Source organism: Cloeon dipterum, chromosome 3, assembly GCF_949628265.1.
Source record: "Cloeon dipterum chromosome 3, ieCloDipt1.1, whole genome shotgun sequence".
Taxonomy (NCBI): domain Eukaryota; kingdom Metazoa; phylum Arthropoda; class Insecta; order Ephemeroptera; family Baetidae; genus Cloeon; species Cloeon dipterum.
The window spans coordinates 16,326,001-16,347,881 of NC_088788.1; the positions used below are offsets into that span (position 1 = coordinate 16,326,001).

The 21,881-nt window shown below is 39.0% G+C and overlaps 2 protein-coding genes across 16 annotated transcripts in view; one reads left to right on the forward strand and one right to left on the reverse strand.

Annotated features, from left to right (window-relative positions):
• Positions 1–21,881, forward strand: part of HDAC4 (histone deacetylase 4) — a 54,951-nt gene that overhangs the window by 10,483 nt on the left and 22,587 nt on the right. The window contains exon 1 of one of the 15 annotated variants that reach the window (XM_065483949.1): positions 13,487–13,701. The exons of 13 other annotated variants lie outside the window; for them this stretch is intronic. In XM_065483949.1, the coding sequence (XP_065340021.1) occupies positions 13,653–13,701 (49 nt within the window). In that variant the 5' untranslated portion in view covers positions 13,487–13,652. Of the gene's footprint in view, positions 1–13,486; positions 13,706–21,881 lie in introns of those variants that run through there. One more of the 15 variants, XM_065483953.1, reaches the window with a different exon arrangement.
• On the reverse strand, positions 13,940–17,892 carry LOC135939518 (carboxypeptidase B-like). The gene is made up of 6 exons (XM_065483974.1): positions 17,359–17,892; positions 16,297–16,399; positions 16,093–16,242; positions 15,497–15,744; positions 15,148–15,445; positions 13,940–14,633 (listed from the first exon to the last, which is right to left on the reverse strand). Exons 1-6 carry the CDS (start codon positions 17,698–17,700, stop codon positions 14,452–14,454), a joined length of 1,323 nt encoding a protein of 440 aa, XP_065340046.1. The 5' UTR covers positions 17,701–17,892; the 3' UTR covers positions 13,940–14,451.

Genomic DNA, 21,881 nt, shown 5'->3' on the forward strand with positions numbered 1-21,881 from the left:
GCTAATTGAGCTGTAATATAGACCGTTTCGTTTTCTTTAATTTATCTCCAGCGAGATAAACCGATAATAGTATATTGACACAGAAACAAACTTGGGAGCCCGTTTCCTGAAATATAAACACGGAAATCTTTCACAAAAGGAAACTCTAAGTACTGGCAAAATGATTGAAATCATGTAGTACTGCAGCGCAGTGAGATTTTCTCACCCCTGACTTGCAGTGTATCCAACGAGCTAAGAGACATCCCAAGGGATTTTTTTTTATTCGATGGAGTTAATGATTTATTGTGCTCCGAAAGCTAAAAATCCTTTAGAGATGATTATCATTGGAAATCATTTAAATCTAATTCCGACGCAAGTTTTCGCTTAGGTTACAGTTTAGAGGTAGACTCTACTTGACAAGACTGATCGATCGATGGCCCGTCTGTGACTTTCTGGAAAAGTCCTGATTTTTAGGGAAATGGGCCTATGCAATCGATTTTGAAGTTTTAGGCTATAATCTTAAAACCTCAGGAAAAATGCTTAAATCGTGTCAAATCGAAAAATTTCCCCAGCCGTATGTGGTTCACTTCAAGAAAAGATAAAACTAAAACGTTGAAACCTAGGAGTTTCCTTGTTGTTTAAAATGTCAACGAGGAAGAAGTCTGTTTTAATTTTTAATATGGGACATAATTATTTATAAATCTAAAATTCAAGCGCAGGAATAAAAACAGTGTATGACGTATTTTAAAATTCTGATGCTCCCCTGTTGAGCGCTTTAAATGATTAATTACGTATATGTGCCGGCGATTGTATGTGTGCGCAACATAATATTTTCGGTCCGTTCGGTGGCGCGGTGGCGCGTGGTCTGGTCAACTCGGAGATACATTCGCGCCCCTTCAGCTTTGTTTTGGCACCCCGACGGGAGCGTGTGTGCGTGTGTAGATTGCACCCACGCCAGCGTTGGATGGCCAGCCTTGACCTCCGCTGCTGCTTTTCCAGCCGATAAATTCGTTGGGACTCTGCTTCGCGTGAGGCCCCGCACATGTGATTACAATGTGAATGTATTATTGCCCAAGGCGGATCTCATTTATAATGGAGCTGCCGCGTATGTATACCCGTGCACATAATGTATACACTCGGCCTTTTTCTATTATTTGGCCCGCCGAGTGATTTTATCGACCAGTGCCCAAAATAAAACGCTCCTCGTCCGCCAGGCTTTTTGAGCCTTCACTCTGGAATATTTGGGCAGAGGAGTTGGAAGGCGACGCTCCCAGTGCTTTAATTTCTTCTCGGGCAAGCTGGATCTGGTCGCGATTCTAGCATTGGAGTCAGGTGCGTTCAAAACTTGATTTTATACACCAGAATAATTGGACTTTTAATATTGATTTGGTTTGCGTTGAAACTTGGACAGTTACATAATTATTCGTTTATAACCATGTAAAATTTAGACTAAAAGGCCTTTTTAAAATGTTAAGAATTGGTTTCAAATTAATTTTAAGCTTGAAACTGTAAGAGAGACTTAAATATGCCAGTAAATATACTGAAAGTGGCAACTGCTGTGAAATATTAAAATTCATTAAAAAAGGAGATAAGAAATGAAAACGTCTCTTTCGCTGCTTTAACCAGAAATGCATTTGCCCTTGAGACTGGTCCAAAGTGGGATAGAACTGCAGTTCAATTAGAAAGTAACCACTCAATTAAGGTGCATTGATATATATTATAAAAGCTGACAACTGAACATCATTAAAGAATTTGCACTAACATAAAAAAAATAATAAATTTTCCGCACAGAATAGAGCCATTCAGTTTTTCTAAAAATTAAAGACGACGTTGCCTACTTTTCTTTGAAAAAATAAAGAAAGAAATTCGTGTCTTATGAAACAACTATTTTGATCCGGAATTGAACGCATTTGAGGACATGCTAATGCCACGTGATAAAAATAAGCGGCCTTTGGGGAAGCGCATTGCCAAAGAAAAAGAGCGCACTTTTATCGCGCTGGCAATGATTGAGCACTCGCATTAGCATCGTCAGCCAAATTTAGCCTTTCGAAATTCTTTGGTTCGTTCCGCAGTGCCGGGTCTATTTTCGGGACAGGTGCAAGTAGAGGCAGCTCTGCGCGCTTTTTATTTACAACAACTCTGTGTCCTTTGCGGCGATTGGTGCCCAATTCCTGACCGCACCCGTCGAACTGGTCTCGCAGAAATAGCAACGAGTGGTTGTTTTATTTTGCTTGCCGAGCGCGGCTGCTTATAGATCTTGTGTTCTATGAATTTGGGCGCAGTCCTCTCAAGAATGCCCGCGGGAATTCGTCTCGGTCTAAATATAGCCAAGCAAAGGATGCTTGACCTGTCCTTTGAGCATGTGCTTTTCAACTCGCTCCCTCCTCTCCACTTTGCTTGCGATTTTACTCCATGATTGGCTCTCGACTGGTCTACTTTATTACTGGCTGCAATTCCAAAATTATTATATAATGGCTTAGTTGTTCCTTAATTTGGCAACCTTTAGCCAGGTAATTGCGGATGGGTAACGAAAATAATTGCACATTTCCTTATTTTATAAGACTATTCCTCTCATGAAGGTCATAAAGTCGATAAGTTGCTGTTTTAACGGTCGTTTTAGAGCACTTGAAACTCTAGAGGTCACACAGTTAAGATATATTTTAATACACACGCCTTATCTTAGTCTGTGATCGTTCATTTTATTCAGAATGTTTTGTTTTACTTGTAAAGTAACTCTGCCATTGTTAAAAAATATTATGATTTAACAACCTAAAATAATTTTTAGCTTACACAAAGACTGTGTCATGACTCAAGCTGTGAATTTTTTAAGTCGTATTTTTATTCGAATTATTTTAGATAAGGTTCTGAAGTCGTTTTCCAAGCCGATTTAGGAATTTTTTTCATGCAGTGGTTTTCGGCACAATACACACTAAACTTATGTTGCATTTTCCTGAAAAACTCAATTTCGTCGTTTTTATGAAAGGCTCCTTTATTTAAGTATAGGTCGGAGTAAGATTTTTTTTAGAAAAATTTGTGACAGTGGTTATCTGCTTATAACCATTATCATGTCTAATGGAATCCATCAAAATTTAATTATATTATGGTCACAAAATAAGTATCTCTCATCATTTAAGAAAAATGAATTGTATTATTATTTGCAATAAAATGAATTATTTTATTCGATTTGATATTTATATTAATTTGACGATAGGGAGAGCTCAGAAAATAAAACAGGTAGATCGCTTGTTGGTTAGAAATATGGCAAGCAGGACCAATCTTCCGGGAGTCAAAGTTTGTTTCTAAACTTTCGTGGTGGTATAACCTTGTGGCTGACAACATGCATGCTTGCAGCCGAATAATTGAATCATGTTAATAAGGCAAACGAGCGATTAATTAGAGCGGTTGTCAACGTCGCGGAGTGCCAAGAAAAGTGTCAGCATGGTGTTTTATTTTTAATTCCAGGCCATTCTTCAGAAATCTATTTTGGATAGCGGGCTATTTCGGGGTGCCTGCTTTATTAAAACAAAGGCTGCTTGTTTTTTTGCACCTCTGGCGACGCTCGAAAATAGCTACCTTGGCATTATTTCGGTGCACCCTTGTACTCGAGATGCGGGGGAGTGCGTATCATAAGTGGCTGCTCTTTTTGATTGAGTAACCATCGGAGCGAGTGAGCGCGCCGCACGGCCCGACGCAATAAATAAACGCGCCAAGCATTCTCCACCCTCGGTTTGCTGCATTTACAACATACACAGACATCTCAGAGCGAGAGAGAGAGAGAGAGAGAGAGAGAGAGAGAGAGAGAGAGAGAGAGAGAGAGAGAGAGAGAGAGAGAGAGAGAGAGAGAGAAGCGGTCTAAAAATAGATGGGCCACTCGGAATAGGGCACCGCTCACAGAAATAACCTCTTTCCTCTTCGCTCTCTCGCGCCCAAGAACTCTTATTTTGAAATACAAAAGACTGGGACCATGAGGCATTTCATCCGGCTGGAGTAGACATTTTCGCTGATGCAGCTTGAATTTCAGTACTTCAATGAGGAATATTTTTAGAAAAAATAATTATTTCAAGCTTATCCTGAGTATTCTACATTTTTTATTCTTTCCCTGGAAAGAAAGTCAGTTTGCGGTTTGTAGGAAATGAATCATGGTTGATTAAAAACGTGTCCCGTTAAAAATAAAAGCTAGGGAAAACCAACGACACAATCTAAACTCATTTTGCTTTCATATATTTTGTTATGAGGTTATTTAAATGCAGCGAAATTTATACAAAAATTGATGTGTAATTTTGAAATAACCAATCCACTCCTAAGGGCTGCAAAAAAACTATGTATTATTTTATTAAAGATCAGTGCATTTTTTAATAAAGAAAACATATTGAAAAACGTTACAAGTCCAACCAATTCCGAAGAATTATCGGCTGGTGCTTAACAGAATAGATGCAACAAGGTAGCCATAATTATTTACAATTATGCACTTTACATTGAACGGAATTTTTTTAGACATGTGTAGATCAGTCTCTGTTTATTAACCACTCTTTTAGTTTTTGTTTTACAGCATTTTTATTTTTGAATTTACATCAATATCTTGTTGCCATTGCTTGTTTGTTTTATGCCGCCCATGACCTCAACTTGATTGATGGTTAGATAGAAATTTCTTGCAAAATTGAGGGCTGCAAGAGCATACATTATACCTCTTCAAATCAAAATCGAATGGTTACAACTATAGTGGTGAAAAACGGGTGGTAAGAAAATGCAACGCTAGATCCGAACCTATTTGATGACTTCAATATAAAGTTGAAACTAACCTTAAATGTAATATATTTAGTGTTATTAACACCTAAAAAAATTAAAAATTCCTATGATGCACTAAAGTTTCGGAGTTTTTGTGGCGAATTCTTACAATTCAAGCACTTTTCCAATGGTCTTAGCAGAACTGTCCAGGATTACTTCCCTATTTTTTACATATATAGCTCGTAAATGACTTGAAAAATTTAGAGGATTTTTAACTAATTTACTGATAATGTAAATTAATATTTGGCATTTACAATTTTGTTGTAATTTAGTATGAAATACCAAAAACTTTGAGAAAATTTAGATCAACATGAAAATTATAGGGTCACAAACAGCTTTATAGATAATGAGAAGGATTTCAGCACAGTAGTTTAGTTTAAAAAATTTTATTGAGCCCAGTAACAAACTCAAAAGGGGAAATTTCAGTCTTTTTTAAATGTCATTTAAAATAAACAGTCTGTTGACCATTTTTTCAATGCTGAAATTTTTTCTTTTGAAATACAAAATATTTTGAGATATATTTTACTAACTATAGCCAAAAACGCGTCTAAAAGAATTTAAAGATATTCCGTTTGACATATTTATTTTGCCGCTTCCCCTAAAACATGAACTGGTTTTGCAAGAAAAGCAGTAAATTTAAGAAATTTTGCAATAATTACGCAGTGCATGCGTTTGCCAAGAGCAACGAAGTTATAGCAAACAGTTGCCGTGTTCCATTGAGTCAATAAGTTGCTCATTGCTAACTCAAAACGCGACGCGGAATCTCGAAACTAAAGCAGCTCAGATCGAATCCATCTCAGCGTATATCGAACGGTGGGCGCGCGGCCTTTGTTTCGCGCCGATAATCATCCACTTTGGCGCACACACACACAGGGTGGAAAAGAAAGGGAGAAAGAAACCAGCTCGGTGCAAAAAGCCATTGTCGCGTGCTCGGCGACCTCGTTCCCGTGCTAAAAATACACACGCGCCGAGGAAAAGTGCGCTGGAAAAGCACCTAGCGCATGTTTTCAGCGCTCGCTAGCAAAGGGCATAAAGCCGGATCGAATGGAAAAGTCCCCTTTCCGCGCAGGAACATGACAATAGCAGGTCTCAATTTAGTATTGCGAGCCCCACGCATGCTGCTCCAAAATTAGCCATTTTCATTCACTTCTCAATATAGACAGCTTCATGCGAATTTGTATTGATAGCCTATAGAATTGTTATAGTGATCGGATGATTTAACCTACACTTTCTCCTCAAAAGTCCCCATTTTTAAATGGTATCGTCCAGGATAGTTCTTTACTTTTTTAACGACAGAAGATTTTACTAGGAAAATTCGGAAAATTCAGGAAACGCTGGAAATTTTTAAATTTGAAGGGAGCGATTTAAAAAACTTTATTTAGAAATAATGATAATAAACTAATTTTGTGGACTTAAAGTGTTTAAAAAATTTGGAACCCATTAAAAATTTAAAACAATAATAATTAATAATTATTCTGCTGTTCACTAGTATAAATAGGGATTGATCCGTCAATCTAATTAAAATAAATTCGATTCGGATTTCTAACAGAACTGAGATAAAATAAAATACAAATTTCTGTATGTTTTGCTAAATAGTCGAAACTAACTAAAAACTATATAAAGCGTTGTAATGCCTTCTCTAAAGGAGCATGCTTCGAAATTCCTCTTTAATATTGAGATTGAGATCTGTAGAAGATGCTTTCCGAGCGTAAAACGGGAGAAGTCTAAATTTTGTGTTAAAAAATTTAACCCAAAAAATATTTTCTATCAGTTTCCACTCAAATTTCTACCACATGCGAAGGTCGTTGTTTTTGTCGTTTTGTTATTTCATTGGGGTAAAAATCCAGCAAAATATATGTTTCCACTCATAAACATTTTAAATAATTCACACACCAGTCCAATTCATAACAAAGAAGAAAAATCCCAAAATGTTTTCTTCGTTACAATTTTGCTCATTTATAAGAAAAAAATATCAACTTGAATTTATTTTTTTAAAAAAAAAAAGAAAAATTTTAGTTTGTGCATTACTTCCTGAAAATGACATTCGACATACATTAATTTGCTTTTGAATAAGTTCCATTTTAATCGAAAAACGTGTAAATTTTTATCCTAAATGAATCCTCGAATACAAAAATATAGTCTGGAATTCTCAGCCCTAGTCATATTTGCAAGGAATTTCCTGCAAAAAATATATTTTTGTTTTTCCTGCTTCGTTAAAATGTAAACATTGAGAGGTAAACACAGGATTAACGGAAATACAACTTGGGCGTTGATTGAGTTGATGGACTCAGGTAATTGCGAACCCATTTTCCGTGCTTAGCCTTGACTTAATTACGGTGCGCATTGATCGGGACCGGCCACCCGGCTGGCTTGCTGGATGGATGGATGGTCGGGTTGGTCTCTGAGTCGGTGGGTCGGTCGGTCGGGGCTGCCAGTAGCCCAGCTCTATTTTTACCCCGTGCGCGGCGCTCCCTCCGCCTTCCCAACCTCTTTCTCCCACACGTGGCGCGGTATTTTCTGCGCTATTTTTAGCCGGGGCGCGCGCGTATCAACACAGAAATAAGCCCGCGCCTTGGAACGCGATTAAAATTGAATTATTGCCGGCCGTTATAATTTTGTCACACTCGGCGCCGTTTGTTATTCAGCCAAGTAATGCGCGCCGACAAAACGATGCCGCCGCTGATGAATTGACCCGCCCCCTAATTCAACTTGGCACCTGCTGGAGTCCCATTTTTCCCCGTGTAATTGGCCGAAAGCATTAGTCTTGTGCCGCTGAAAATGTTATGAGGTGCTCTTCTTTTTGAGATAAGAGCAGTGCGTTGACACAATGTCAAACACGGCCGCTTGCTTTCTACGCGGCTCTTATTGATGGCGGTTTAAATATAATTTCACGCTTCTTCTAGGCTGCACAAGCTGACAGGAGTATAAGTTTCTCAAAACATAAAACCAACAGGTTGCATTGTAAACAATGTTTTTACAGTATCCATTAAGCCGCAAATTTATCTAGCTGCTTTTGACTCTGTGAAATTTAGAAACTTTCTGTTATTTTGAGTGTAGTTCAACCAGGAAATTGAACTGTTTTTATTTTAAAATTTAATGCTTGGTAGTGTTTGTTTAAATTTTGTTATTGGTTTCCCAAACAATTTAGACGATAATTAAGAAATGTATCACTTCCCTGTAATTCATATAAAAAGTGCAAACCAATTCGTGTTTATTTTTGATAAATTTGGCTATACTTTGACTTTTTTTAGAGAGAAGTAGAATAGGAAATAAAACTTAGGTAAAATTAAATATTATGTGTTAGGTATTAAAAAAACATTGAAGTTATTATCGTGCTATTCTTGCCCATGAAATTGATAAAAAAAATGCTGACTGGTACCAGGGGCCACCCAATTGTCCGTCCTGTTTTTTCATGCCTGATATTTTTTAGAAATATCTGCTTTTCCTCGCGATAAGGATATCAAATTATATAATTTTTTGCGACCTGTTCGCTATCAGGATAAGGTCACCCATCTCGAAGAATCAGGCTTTTCACGGGCGGCTCTAGGTGCTAAAATTAAATTGGAAGGCTTATCAAGTTTCCCAATGGTGAATTTCTTGTATACCAATTAAAAAATAGTGAGTTTTCCAATAATTACTGAAAGGGGTAGTTATTTATTAATTAACCCAGTCAAAAACACAGGACTTTATCAATTCCCACCCATTTGTCGAACGTGAAATAAAATAGCAATGCAGTATTTCAAACTATTTTAGCCCTTGACTGCCATTTGACTCTCTCAATATTCTGTTTTCGAGCCTTGAACTAAATCAGAGTGGACAAAAAAGGTTCCAGGCCGTCCGACAAATCGATGCGACACGCTCACCGCCGCATGTGTGCATTACACAAGCCGCCACGACCCTATCTTTGTTGATTGAAGTCTGATTCTTTTCGGAGTAGGCGTTTTTTCCTAGCCACCTCAAGGCTGAGGCTGGAAACAATAAAGAGAGAAATCGGGTGAAATTGGCACTCATCACTGGGGTAGTTGCGCAAGGCAGGGCTGAGGGCAGGTGTGATGCGAAAATAAATATTTGCGGAGTGACCGCGCGCGTTCGGTCGTGTAGGCAACGTGCTGGTTCGGTGCGTCGAGCGGGTTGTATAAGCGCAGCTGCCGCAGGGGCGCCCTCTGCGGCTTGCGTAACCAAATTAGACTGGGGGCGGCGGGTGCATGCGAGACTGTTAATTTTAGCTTCTCTCTTTAACCCGCGCTCCCCTGTGTTTACAGCAAGATGCGAGAACAGGTTAATTGAGCTCTTCCCTTGCGGCGGCATTTGCCACCGCGCGTACGCACAACACGCGGATGTGCCGGATTTCTATGCTAATTGCGCGCTCACATTCAACGTCAGCCCTGCGTCAGGCCAGCAGCAAAAACGTCTTTTGTTAGTGTTTTCATTTGCACCGCTTCCGCAACTATTTATAAATTTGCGGGTGAATCTGTCTAATCATCTAAAAAGAGAGACACTTTCAACAAAATGTTCAAAGCGTCTGAGTTTCCAGAGAATTGCGTGTTGACATTTAAAATCCCGACGGGTTTGCATCACCAGAGTTTCAGGTGACCTTTCCTCTTTATCGAAACGAGAAAAAACATGTCAACAACAAAAAGGAACGAAAGTTCTAAAAGACAGGTTGAAATGCTTCCAATCTAAAAATATCAGTGACCTTTGAATTAGTTCCGATAGAAGTCATTTTTCTGATCCCCCTGCAAAGGAAATAACAATGGAGCCAAATGGTTTTTCCAAACACTAAAAGAACTCTGCTTAAAAGAAAACTCATGATGGAATTTGCAGTTTTAGTTTTTGGTGAAACCATTGGATTCGTCTAGGCTTTCTTGATGTGAATTTGGTGGATTTTTTACGATTCAACGATCTTATTAATTGAAGAAAGTGACCAAAAATTTCTAAATCTATTTAAATTTCAGTCTTTGCTCAATGTATGCCAATTCGGTTTGAAGCCAATGTTTTATGAGACAAATCGATCATTGGCAGTGGGTAATTTTTGACATTCCAATACAACTTTAATTTTTTAAGTTTTAAATATTAAACTGTAGAACAAAACCTAACATTTTATGAAGTATGATGACAATTTATATTTTTCACATGCAGACCATGTTTTAAACTTGATCGAAAATCTGTTAAAAAAAACATCAACTTAAAACAATTATATCTTATTGTAAAATCAAATCTTGAATTGATCTCAGCACTTGCATTCAAAGGTTGAGAAATAGGGATGACTAATCAGATTGAATTTGAGCGTATTTGAACTGTTTACATGCTCAATGAATCACGTCAATTGCTTTCAACCTGAGAAAAAATGCTTATTAGCCATTTTGAAAGGGGCGTTGAAGGGATTATCACCCTTAGATTGCTTTCTAGGGGAAGGTCATGACGAGTCCAACGGTGTTCAGTTTTTGTAAACCTGACGTTTAAAAGCTGAGATTCGGTGAAAAATGTCTCATTTCAGAGGCCAACGTAATCAAGAAACAGTAAGTGAACTAAATCTTAAGTTCTAAGAGCTGAAGTTACGAAAATTGCATATTTTTTGACTCGTCTTCACGTAACATGAGGACCTGAAGTGGTTTAAGGGTAATGAACACTACCCCGTTGCATTATGAGGTGCAAAAACACAAGTTTAGAAATTACGTGTTATAGGGGGTTGAAAAGATTATGACTGCTTCAGCTATCTAGGGGAGGTTGAAGCTAGTCTAACGGTCTGCAGATTTTGAAAATCTGACCATTTGTGCCTGAGATTTGGTCGTAGCAGCCCTTTTTGAAAACCAGGAAAAGTACCAAGTATCATTTTAATAAAAAAAAAATAAAGAATAACGCCATGTCAGATTTGTGTGATTCTAACCTATTTTTGCGCTCTAAATAAGGCAATATCAAAACTAATTGCGGCCTTGAATTAAAAACTAATTGTGACCTTGAAAGTCGAAATTTCATGGACTTTCCCGGAAAAACAATTAGTATCGTGAAGAAGAGTCTACACAGTAAATACATAAATATATCATCACGATTGAACAAAAACTGACCTAAAAATTGGATTGTCATCCACTTTCTACGCTCAAATCTTTTGAAACATTACCAACATACCGTTTCTCGACTGTTGAAAATCAACGTTTTCGCAGCCCTGATAATTATATGAACTACACGTGCAAACTACTCCATTCTAGCTTAATAGCAAACGTCCATCAAACTCAATTAAACTACTCCTGAAATCAATATCTGTACGATGTTGTTTCTCCATCAAGTCAATTTATGTCCTTTATTTCCTTATCAAGAAAACCTGAGCAGAAAATAATTCCATTGCAGCGAGGCAAGCTAGGCTAATTGTAAGAGGAAACGCTGCAAAACAAAGCCTTGCAAGTATAAACAACTCGGGATTGGAAATTCCTGGAAATGTGCTGAAATGAAAAGCTTGATTTAAATCCTACTCTTTAAAAGGCTTTTTAGGATTTTCACTGATAAAAAAAATAAAGTGTTAAATTACCAGTTGAATTTATGAGCTTGCTTTAGAAATGAGCCTTGTACAAAGTAACATATTATTGCATCAAGTGAGTGCGACGCGAAGGAAGTGTCTTCTCTCGCAGGTGTATTTTATGATGGATGGATGGTGGCTGGCGGACAGGGAGGTGCGATACAACCCGGAGAGGGATTCCCGCGGCGATTTGTCATTGTCGGCCGAGTAATTACATTTTTGGCTGTGCAAATTATTTACGCGGAAAAGAGCCACCTGTGCGGGTGTGCCGGCGGCGCGCAACTCGTCGCGCGGCTCACAGAGCGCACCATTCGCCGCTCCGCGCGCTGACGCGCCGCTCAATAAATTGTCACTAAAAATAAATCGGCCGCGGCGTGCTATTATTTATTTCGTGGAAGCCACTCACTCCGTCCAAGTGACAGCAAAGTGTATTCCACTTCTTGAAATTCGCACGCCTTTTGCTCTGCTCTCGGGGTGAAAATTAAACTTGCAGAATGCTGCTTAAAAAGTGCTTTCAATAATCAATTTTGTAGATTTTCTTTTATTACAAAAGGTTATTTTATAAATATATTCGAATATACTCTTTTGTTTGTTTCTTATCGCACTCAAAATATCTTAAAACCGTCAAATTCGCTATTGAACTCCCTCAAAACAATTAAAATTCGCTCAATAGTTAACTTTTTCATCAAAAACTTCAAATATTTCAAATGATCAGTTTATAGTTAATTTTGACACATACATTTTTAGCGTTACTCCATATTATTTGAACCCTCTAAACGTTGTTTTTAGTATTTGATGAAAAATTATCCAAAGGTAAATTTACAATTTGACTGGCGCGCATTTCCACGATCACATATTATCGGCTATTTTTGCCACAAAGGGATGATTTGGTTAAGTCAACAATAATATTTAATTATTTTGGTGTATTTTAATTTCAAGATGTATTTAAATTATTCATTCTCGTCGAAACCCCGTCTAAAAATCCGACGCCTATGGTTATTAAGCTGTTTTTGATAAAAAAATTAGTTTAGAATAGAGAAAAGTTAAAAATCGGAACGGAAACTGATCCTTTTATTTTTTAAAACAGCAAAGTTGATAATACCCTTTCAGATAAACGTAATCAAGAACCGCCTACAGTGAATAAAGCAATAATTTGCTTTTTATGTATTAACTATATTACCTTTTTTGAAATAGTTTATCTTTCATGGCTGTCCTTATCTTTCGTTTAAAATTTCCCTTCCCTCATTAATAAAATTATCCCCTTCAGCAGGAGTCAAGATAATAGAATTGAAAATTAAGATAAATTTCGATGCTAGAAATTGCAGATTTTTTTACATAAAATGTATTTAGTTAAATTTAAACTAGTCCCTGCTTTCCAACAAAATACATATTATAAAAAAGCCTGTGGGCTCTGCATTGGTTTGATTAGCACGATTTGCTCACCGCGTTGGATTGGCCAAGTCGAGAGCTTTCCGAGTTTGTTCAATTTGACCGTTGGTAATAAGGAACACTCATAATCTCGTTCCTGGGCATCTTGATGACTTACAAATGGTTGAACTGCACATAATCTGAAAGCTCTCGACTTTGCCTTTCCAAACGGTCAAACGGTGTGCAGTTCTTGCACATCGAACCAATACAGAGCCCGTCAACTTGGTTATTTCGACACCTCTTCAGCACCCTATGAACATACCAAAAATATCAGGGTGGTGCTCAAACCAATTGTTAAAAATTGCATACCATACCCAACTCTGCACTATTCATGTAAGAGTTTAATACAACCCTAAATTAATAAATTCAATCCAAGTTTAGAGGATATAGTGTTTATTTCAAACAGGTTTATCAGCTCTCGAATAATCTCGTGTATCACTGCGGTGAAGTGCCCTCCAAAACCGCGAACCGGCCTGGCGGGGGTAGCGAAGCCCCGGAAAAATGTGCCTAGTGGAAGCCCTTTAATTTGCGATGACGGGCACACGTGTCCCGCTCGAAGGCGTTTTTGCACTTTGATGCGCGCGAAATTGGCGACACTTATTGCGGCTCGTGGCTGTGTTACGCTCGAAATCCAATATTGCGGGTCGCATAGTAAGAAGGGTAAGCGCGAGTGCGCGCCGCGAGTGGTTTATTTTGGGATGCGATTGGCGGTCATGCGTACAAGCCAGCGGCCGCGATTGGCCGGCGCTGGGCGCCGCTGATTGGCGCTCCAAATTGTGGCGAAAGCCAGTTTTGCCAGTCGCGCGGTGTCGTCGGTCGAGCTAATTGTTCGCCGCTGCACACTCTCGCCCGCAGTCCAAGTCTCAAGTGGTGCTCTTTCGGTTTGTGTCGTGCGGATTTTGTGTCAATTTGCTCGGCCCCGAGCGATCGGCGCGTCGTCGTCGCCGTCATGGCTTTAGATTACGGCACGCACTCGTACAGATCTCACAGGAAACTGGGTGAGTACGTTGATTGAAAATTTTCTTTTACTCATCTTCGTCATTCCTGGCTGGTGATTCGATCATTTATTATGTCAGCTAACGGCGATTCCTGATCTTGAAGCACCAAGAAGACACCGTAAAAACTGGTTTATCAACCTGTATTATGTTTACCTGCAGACAACACACGGGTCGAAAAATTAATCAATGATTTTCGACCAGAAGCTGCAATTTTAATTTTAGTGTTTTAAACCAAAAGTGAAAGTTTAATTTTTTTCTTTATTCGATGGTTGAATAATTTAACAATCGTATATATCATAAACAACTTCAAACAGGTTGGAAATTACAATAATTATCTAAAAGTATAACAGCTTGAGTTTTAACCCAATTTCGGGCTACTATATAAACAACGTAAAAATTGGGACGGAAAGGGACACGTACGCTGTTTTTTAAAAAAAAATGTTTGATGGTCAAGGACGTAAAAAGGAAACTCGTATTCGAAGGACTGTCAGTTTCGGTTTTTAAAGCGGCCATTTTTAAAAACTTGGCATTCCCATAAACACCACAAAAACTCACTATAACATAAGTCCACGAAACAATTTTGCCGCATCGCTGACTGGAAGTAAATCTCATCGTTGTGGAAGTCGCATGTGTGTCCCCCATATTATCATTTCCTATTTCCCCCAAAAGCCGTATGCAGCAACAGGCAACGGAAAATAACAACAGCACCGAAATTAAAGCAGCAACCAACAACTAAACGTGTGTCTGTGTTCAAACACTAATGTTTTTGGTGAAGTAGAGCATCATGCCCTTCACACCCTCCCAGACTTCTTGGCCTACGAGCTCGATGTGCGCGGCCGGAAGCACAAAACCGTATCGGCCAGTGTCAGGAAGTTCCACCGTGTAGGCGTACTTGATACCGGCCTTTTCCTTGGCCCAATCGTCGGAGCCACCTGCAAGCAAAATAAGAGGTCATTCACTCTCGCAGAGACAGACAAAAATAGTTTCGATAAATATGTGAAACAGTTTTGATTAATTGCTTGGGTATCTTGCCATTTTGCCAGGCTTGTTTCTAAATAAAAAAATGTTATATTCCAAATATTAAAAATTAAATCCATTTGAAAGCTTTGGAGACTAGAGGACATTTTTAAAAAGGTCAAAACATATATTTCAGTTAATTTTTGTTACGCTGAGTAAAAAGTAATGTTTAAAACTACTCAAAATAAATTCAAGCTGCAAAACATTGGCAGTGAAATATTAAAAACTTTAAATATGAATATTACATTTTTGAAAAGAAGATTTGATATTAAAATGACACTGACGCAAAATTATTTGTATCTGGATAAAAAAATGTTAATTTGTGTCCAACTTGATTAAATTCTCCAAATTTCGAAAGTTTTTTGGTGTTCCCAACCATCTATAAAGGGATGAAAAAGTCTTGTTTGAAAAAGAACTATTTTACGTCACCTGAGGAGGTGTAAATAAGTTCGTCAGCGGTGCCGAGGAGGTAGTCGGTGTTGCGCACCCTTTCGAGCGCCTCGACGCCCTGCTCGGCCAAGACGTACATGTCGTAGTAGTCGTCGGGCTTGTCCGCCTTGTAGCCCCACGGCACGAGCCACATCTGGCCATACGAGTGCAGCGTGAGGTAAACTTTGATCTCGTCTCGTCGCGATAAAATGAAGTCGGACATGGCTTTGGTCTCCGGTTCAGAGAAGGGTCGCGAACCCGCGTAGATGCTGGAGCACGGATCGGACGACGCCCCGACCTGCGCAAAATAAATTTACAGGCGAAATTCCTTGCGGTGGTGCAACCAAACCTCGAGCCAGTGCGAGTCAAAGTTCCTGTTTGCGTCAACGCCGACGCATTGGCCGTCGCCAGCCGACCGCGTCTTGCGCCACAACCGGTCAGTGGTGTGCGAGTACTCGTAGCCGTCGGGGTTGACCACCGGCAGGACGTACCAGTCGAGGTCGTCGATCAGCCAAGGGTGGTCGTGGCGAAATTCCACCAGCTGCAGCAGCAAATACGTCACGGTCGCGGGCGCGATCCACTCGCGGGCATGAATACCTGCAGCGTGAAAATCGGTTTTAATTAAATTTAATTTTAACACTTATTTTTGAACGTATCGGAATTTTCTCGGCTTGATCACAAATGCAGCAATTAATTTTTGTGGATTTTTTGATAAGGAAAAAATATTGCTACTAATTGGCTAAATTTTTCAATGTTTAACCTGTTCATGTTTAAATGTTACGAGATTTCTTCCAAATTGTTAATATAAAATCCACAGCCCTAATTAAAAATTAAAATACACAATTTAGCGCTTGTTTCCAGTTGGAAGCCGATAAAAAGCATCTATGCTACACTAAATATAAAGTCAAAAAACTAATAAAAAGATAATTATTCATGCTGGGTCACCTCCATCAATCCAAACGGCAGGTTTAGTAGCACCTCCCGTTGAAATCTTGAGCACTTTGAGCGGTCTGCCTTCGCTCGTCTGTCCGATCACCTCCATCTGGCAAATCTCAGGGTACGTGTTGGCCAGATAATCCACGTAACTCTCGATATCTGAAAATCGTATTTATTTATCGTGTGCGGCGTGTTTTCGGCATGCTAATTCACCTTTGTAGTGGTGGTATCGCTTCCACGTGAGCCGGTGGCCACTCCTGTTTTCCCACTCTTCCTCCTCAGGGTCCATGGGTGGATTCTCATTGCGAATTGAGTCCTGCGGACATGCAGCGTGTTAGCTATCTGCCCGCATCGCACGCGAATAATCGTCAACGTGCCGCTGATTTACTGCCTAATGGAAAGCTAGCTTTGATCTCGATCGAATACGAAAATAAATGGCTTCTTTTCTAGGCTATGCACGTAAATAGATTCGAGAAAGCGGCCGGTGTTTATTTTTCTGAGGATCGATCTGATTAAAATTCGACCTCCACCTTGCGGCAGCCAAAATGAATTAGCTATTTGCGTCGAGCGAGCACGTGAAATTAAACCCATCATATTTATTCAGTTCCTCTTGCTTTCCCGATGAATAGAAACAATGTTAATTCGATTGCGGCGTTCAGAATATCAAGGCTTGCGTGCCAATGGAGCTCTGCGTGCACGTGCCCAAAATATCCAATCGCGAAATTGGCCACATCATCGAAACAATGGGCGCAGCTCTTTTATCTTTCAATTGGCCGCGGACGTGCTTACAAAGCCAAATTGGGAAAGGGGGAGAGGCATTAGCATTTTTTCACATGCGTCAAAGAGGCAAACACAAAATCGAAATTATTCTAATTGTTCAAACTGGTGGCTATTATCAATTTTAAATTTATCACGCAACGTTTTAATTGTATTTTGCACTTGTATACGTAAGGAATTTGAATAACCATGACCCAAGACTTAAACTAGAGGGACGGGGTTGAATCACAAGAGGTTAACTGGATGGTAAGCACGAGTCAATTTTTAAAATGGCTTTCCTGGAAAATTGAGGGCGATGATTTTTTCCGGATTACATAAGAAATTCCAAATTTGCCAATATTTTTGCTTTAGCACCTTAGCCTCTGAATTTTGAAAACCAAAATCATACCCTTTTTTATAATTTGATTTTTCAAAACAATTTTTTTTTCAAATCACAAAAACTTTTTCAAACTAGATCAGGATGAAAAAATCAAACAATTTTATTCCATGAGCATATACCTGCAAGTTTTCTATGATGATAGAGTACTTGATGCCGCTCTGGTTGAGCTCAGTCGTGATGTTGGTCCAGGCCGTTGGCGCGACGAGGAGGTCGAGTTGTGTGGACATGTTGTGCGTGGCCCACAATTGCACGCCGTCCAACTCCATGGACAGGCGGAAAGCGGCGGCCATCTGCTCCTTGTCCGCCACTTGCACCCTGAGAAGCCTGAAGTGCTCGTAGGACACCTCGGGGGTGGCGGCCTCCTCGGCGGCAACGGCCGCCGCGAGCAGAACGGCCACTGCCACTAGTCGTGCGCTCATTTTTCGATCGAATGTGCGCCGATCGGCACACTTTTTAGCCATTTATACAAACGCACCGGCTAAATTACAACACAATTAGAGGCGATAATTGCGGTGCGGGTGTTGTTGCGTCGCCTGCTTTCTGTGTCACGCGCGCGTCGGATGCGGCGCCGACTCGTCCGTTACTCCTGCTCATCCGTTGCGTTTTTCAGGAACAATCGCAAATTTCGCCGAATCGCTGCGGGCAGCAAATAAATCACTCGCCGATTGTTGCTTCACGCATACGGTACATTTTTAATTCCTCTTTCTAACGTTTTTTGCACATTATCGGTGTCATTTATTTAACGTGATTGTAACAGGGCAACAATTGAAAGTAATTTGAATTGTTGACTACCATTAATAGCAGATGGTCATATTGTTAGTTTGAATAATAATTATCTCATAAATGTGCAAAAGTCAAATCATGACAAAAGGTAACAGCTGATTTTCAAATTTGCTAAATTTATCGTCAAATTTAACTGTTTCACTTGATTTCGATTCCACTCTGGTCGTGATATTTCCAACGGTGTGCGAATTACGGGATAAATTTTCTTTCTAGCGAAATGAATCATGATTTTAAAGTAGGACGACAATAACAGGGTTCCGAATTTTCCCCACCCGGATAAAACCCACCCGGGTTTTATTGGGTTTAACCAGGCTAAAAAACCCAATAAAACCCACTATTTTACCCAAGGCTCCAATATTTTTAGTATCAAAAATAAAAAAATGCTGGAAAATAAAAAAAAATTGTTTTTTGGCTGTTTTTTTAACGCTGAAAAGGTAGTGCTGCATTTTTGCACATTGAAAAATTGGCAAGTCCCGGGCCATGAGGATTAAATTTCTTCGTCTCTTGAAAAAAAGCAGTTAATAGCAAATTTTAAAAAAACCCAGAAAAACCCAAAAAAACCCATATTACCCCCAATAAAACCCAGGTGGGTCGGGCAAAATGTAAAAAACCCGGGTTTTTCGGAACCCTGGGTCTCGCCGCTTGATTAACATGCAAACTTCGGAGCCGATCTTCTCAGAAATTTTAACGACACTCTTGGAAAATTTTAGCTAATTTCCAATTTCCAGAGAATATTTAAGATTATAAATTTTATTACAAAATTATTACAAAATTAAAAACGCAGTACACTAGCTGGCATAAAAACCTTTTATTATATTTTTACAAATTTCTTCCACTTAAAATAGATGTATTCTGCAAATCCCTGCAAATCCTTAAATTAATAAATAAATATGGAATGAGCAATAATAAAAAAAACAATCAAGTGGAAATGTTGATTGCTATAATATCTACACTTTCCTTACTCTATAGAGCGTTTTATTTAACTCTAGAATTGCAGAGCTCGTGCGTCACAAAGAATTCTAGTTAAAACCAGTCTCGAGCCGTGTAAAATTTTGCACTGTTAAAAGCCTTCAAAATACATTAATGTGCACGTGACAAAGTTAACGTTATAGATGTGGGTATGTGGGAGGAGGAGGTAATTTCCCCAATCAAATTTTTGTTCACCAGAATGAATAATGAAACCAAAATAAACGACGGCATAGTTTATTTTGGAAGCGCCTCCAGCAGAGCGGCGCCGCATGCAACAGGGCGTGCACAAGAGACGAATCATTATGACTCACTGCACACAACGCTGCTATTTTCAGCACGCCAGAATTCGTGTTGTGTCAAGTGCAAACCGATTTCAGCCCTTGCGTCAGTCCCAATAATTACAAACTTCATGATTGTGCGCAGGCCGTGTTTATAAATAAAATCGTTGGCATCGTTTCGTCAATGATAGCGTGACATTGAATTCAAAATCGTAGATCTCAATGACATTTTCGGTAAAGCAGAAAATAACTGGACGTAAAACAGAAATAAGGAAGAAATGCACAAGTTTTTTGTTAATGTTTTTTTGTCATGGCTGTACTGAAAAATCCTGAAAAAAGCCTGCTAATTTTATGCTCAACTTTGTTTATTGTTGTACGCCAGAAGAGCAAAACCAAAAATATAACTAAAGAGAGGTTTGTTCAGTAATTAGAAAATATCAGATCTTTGATTGTCCGCTTAAACGCACTAGAGTTCTCATTCAAACAAATAATATATAGCGACACATTATTCCAAAACTGGTAGCACTGGACTTATATATTTTAGCACTGGTTATATATTTTTACATGAAGCCAGCGCGGAAAAGATGAAAATCTGGTTGCACTTCTTGGAAGCCAGATGCGCGCAGGGAGTGAAGGTCATTTGGAATTGTGAATTGACAAACAGCGTCATCTCATCTCATCAACAACAGTGTTGACCTGTGACCCGTGCAGAACGACCCAAACACGTGACTCACCGTGGCACTTTTTCGCTCGCTGCGGAATTGTTCCACGCGAAGCCTCGAATATTATTACCCTCCAAGTCGGCCACAGGCCAGGCCGCCCGCTGCTCGACTCATGTGTTAATTAATCTCAATTTGCGCAGCGAATAAGGCGGTTGAATTCTGAATTCCCCCGTCGTGTATTGTTCACATGTTATACACTCACATGCACCGCGAACGCATGTGAATTACAGATTCACGCTGCTGCTGTGCTACCCTACTATTATTAAAAGCGCTCGATGTTGTCCACTATACTGGCCGCTTTCAACATCAAAAATTTATTTTTATCATGGATTTGCTAGGGCACCTCATTTCCATAATATAAAACGGTTTAGTAAACCGGGGAAATTATTTTTTGAATAATAAAAAAATTAATCTCACCTCACCCCGAGATAGGATTTTTTTGATCTGATGGTGATCATCTTTTTAATTTATATTTTGAGCAAATCAACAAAAATTTGCTCAAAATAAGCAAAAGTTTGTAAGCATTTTCAGCTTTTGGATGGATTTTTTTAAATTATATGCTATGAAAAATAATTTTTGTATTTAATTTATGGAATGGAAAATATATGGAAAATATTCATCAACTCCTTAAAAAGTGTATTCAATATTATATCACTGTGAACTAGAAAGGTCGTGTTAAAATATGAAAACTTAACAGTTATTATCACTAGGAAATATAATTAGGTTAAGTAGAATATCGTTTTTCGTGTTGTATTATTGAAAAACACGCCACTATTTATATTTCTCAGCGCGTTAAATGTCAAACAAATATTGGCACAGCTAAAAATTTTAACAATGTAAACATTGGAAGCACACTCTCTAGGTCAAGATAAAAAATAATTGAAAAAATATAAGGGATCCTCCGTGTGTAGTGTATTTTATGAGGCACAAAAAGTCATAAAATGTGTCGGTTCAATATTGTGCTGACTCGGATGAGAAAATAGTAAAAATAATTTTTTTTCGTGTCAGTGTTTGCAAACACAATCATCACTTGGGATAAGGTCGCTTGTACTTAAAAAAATCTTAAGTCTCTGCGTTGTCTGTTGGCCCTCCTGAAACATTATTCATTAAAATCGGATACAGCATTTTCAATGTTAGGAAATTTCTATTCTCTTCCCATGCACAGTAAAACGCGCTGTTATCTATTTCAGCTTGGGGGAATTACACTCTTAAAACGATAATAGCCTTGCTCGGCGATAAGTATATAACAAACTGCGGATTATGTCGTCTGAGCGTGTAGTGAATTTTGAGCAGCTTTTTGGCAGCATTCCGTTTCGACCTTGGCAGGACAGCTCTTTGTCACTCGCACCGAGAGCGAGGACTGCGTGCACCTTCAAATAGCACGCGCGTCATTTACAACTTTTCTCTTTATTTTTCAGCACCAGTGCTATTTTTAGAAGACGGGTTTCCCATAAAACTATTCTTGTTGCGTAGTCCTTGGGTTGCGGCGTTTTCCTGTTTACAACAGGTTTACTGTGCTGCATTTTACAATTTTGGTGCGACAGTAGAGTAAATTTGACTGTTATGATTTTGCACACTAACAAATGTAAACAGTGTGCCATCCTGCATGAAACGACTCCCTTTCGCTGCTCGCATCGTACACGCAATTATATTCCGATTCGAAAATTGTTTTGTCAATCCGATTGGTAAACAACAAACCTTAGAGAAAGAGGAAGTCTTGTGTTGAAATACGCGCGGTTTGTCAGTCGGCAGTTTTATTTTTATCCTCTGGAGCTGATAAAAATGTTGCCACGAGCGGAATTTGGGATTGTTTTCGACGTCTTTCCAGAGAGCGTCTTTATCTTATCGCAGAAATGAAATCGCGCGTGTTTGGAAATGAAGGGTACACTT

Bases quoted from the DNA above. Each gene is read 5' to 3' on its own strand.
- LOC135939518 (XM_065483974.1), bottom strand. From the start codon at position 17,700: ATGGCTAAAAAGTGTGCCGATCGGCGCACATTCGATCGAAAAATGAGC. The intron at 16,400-17,358 runs GTATATGCTCAT...GCATGTCCGCAG, and splicing joins TCATCATAGAAAACTTGCAG to GACTCAATTCGCAATGAGAA. The intron at 15,745-16,092 runs GTGACCCAGCAT...TTCACGCTGCAG, and splicing joins TGCCGTTTGGATTGATGGAG to GTATTCATGCCCGCGAGTGG.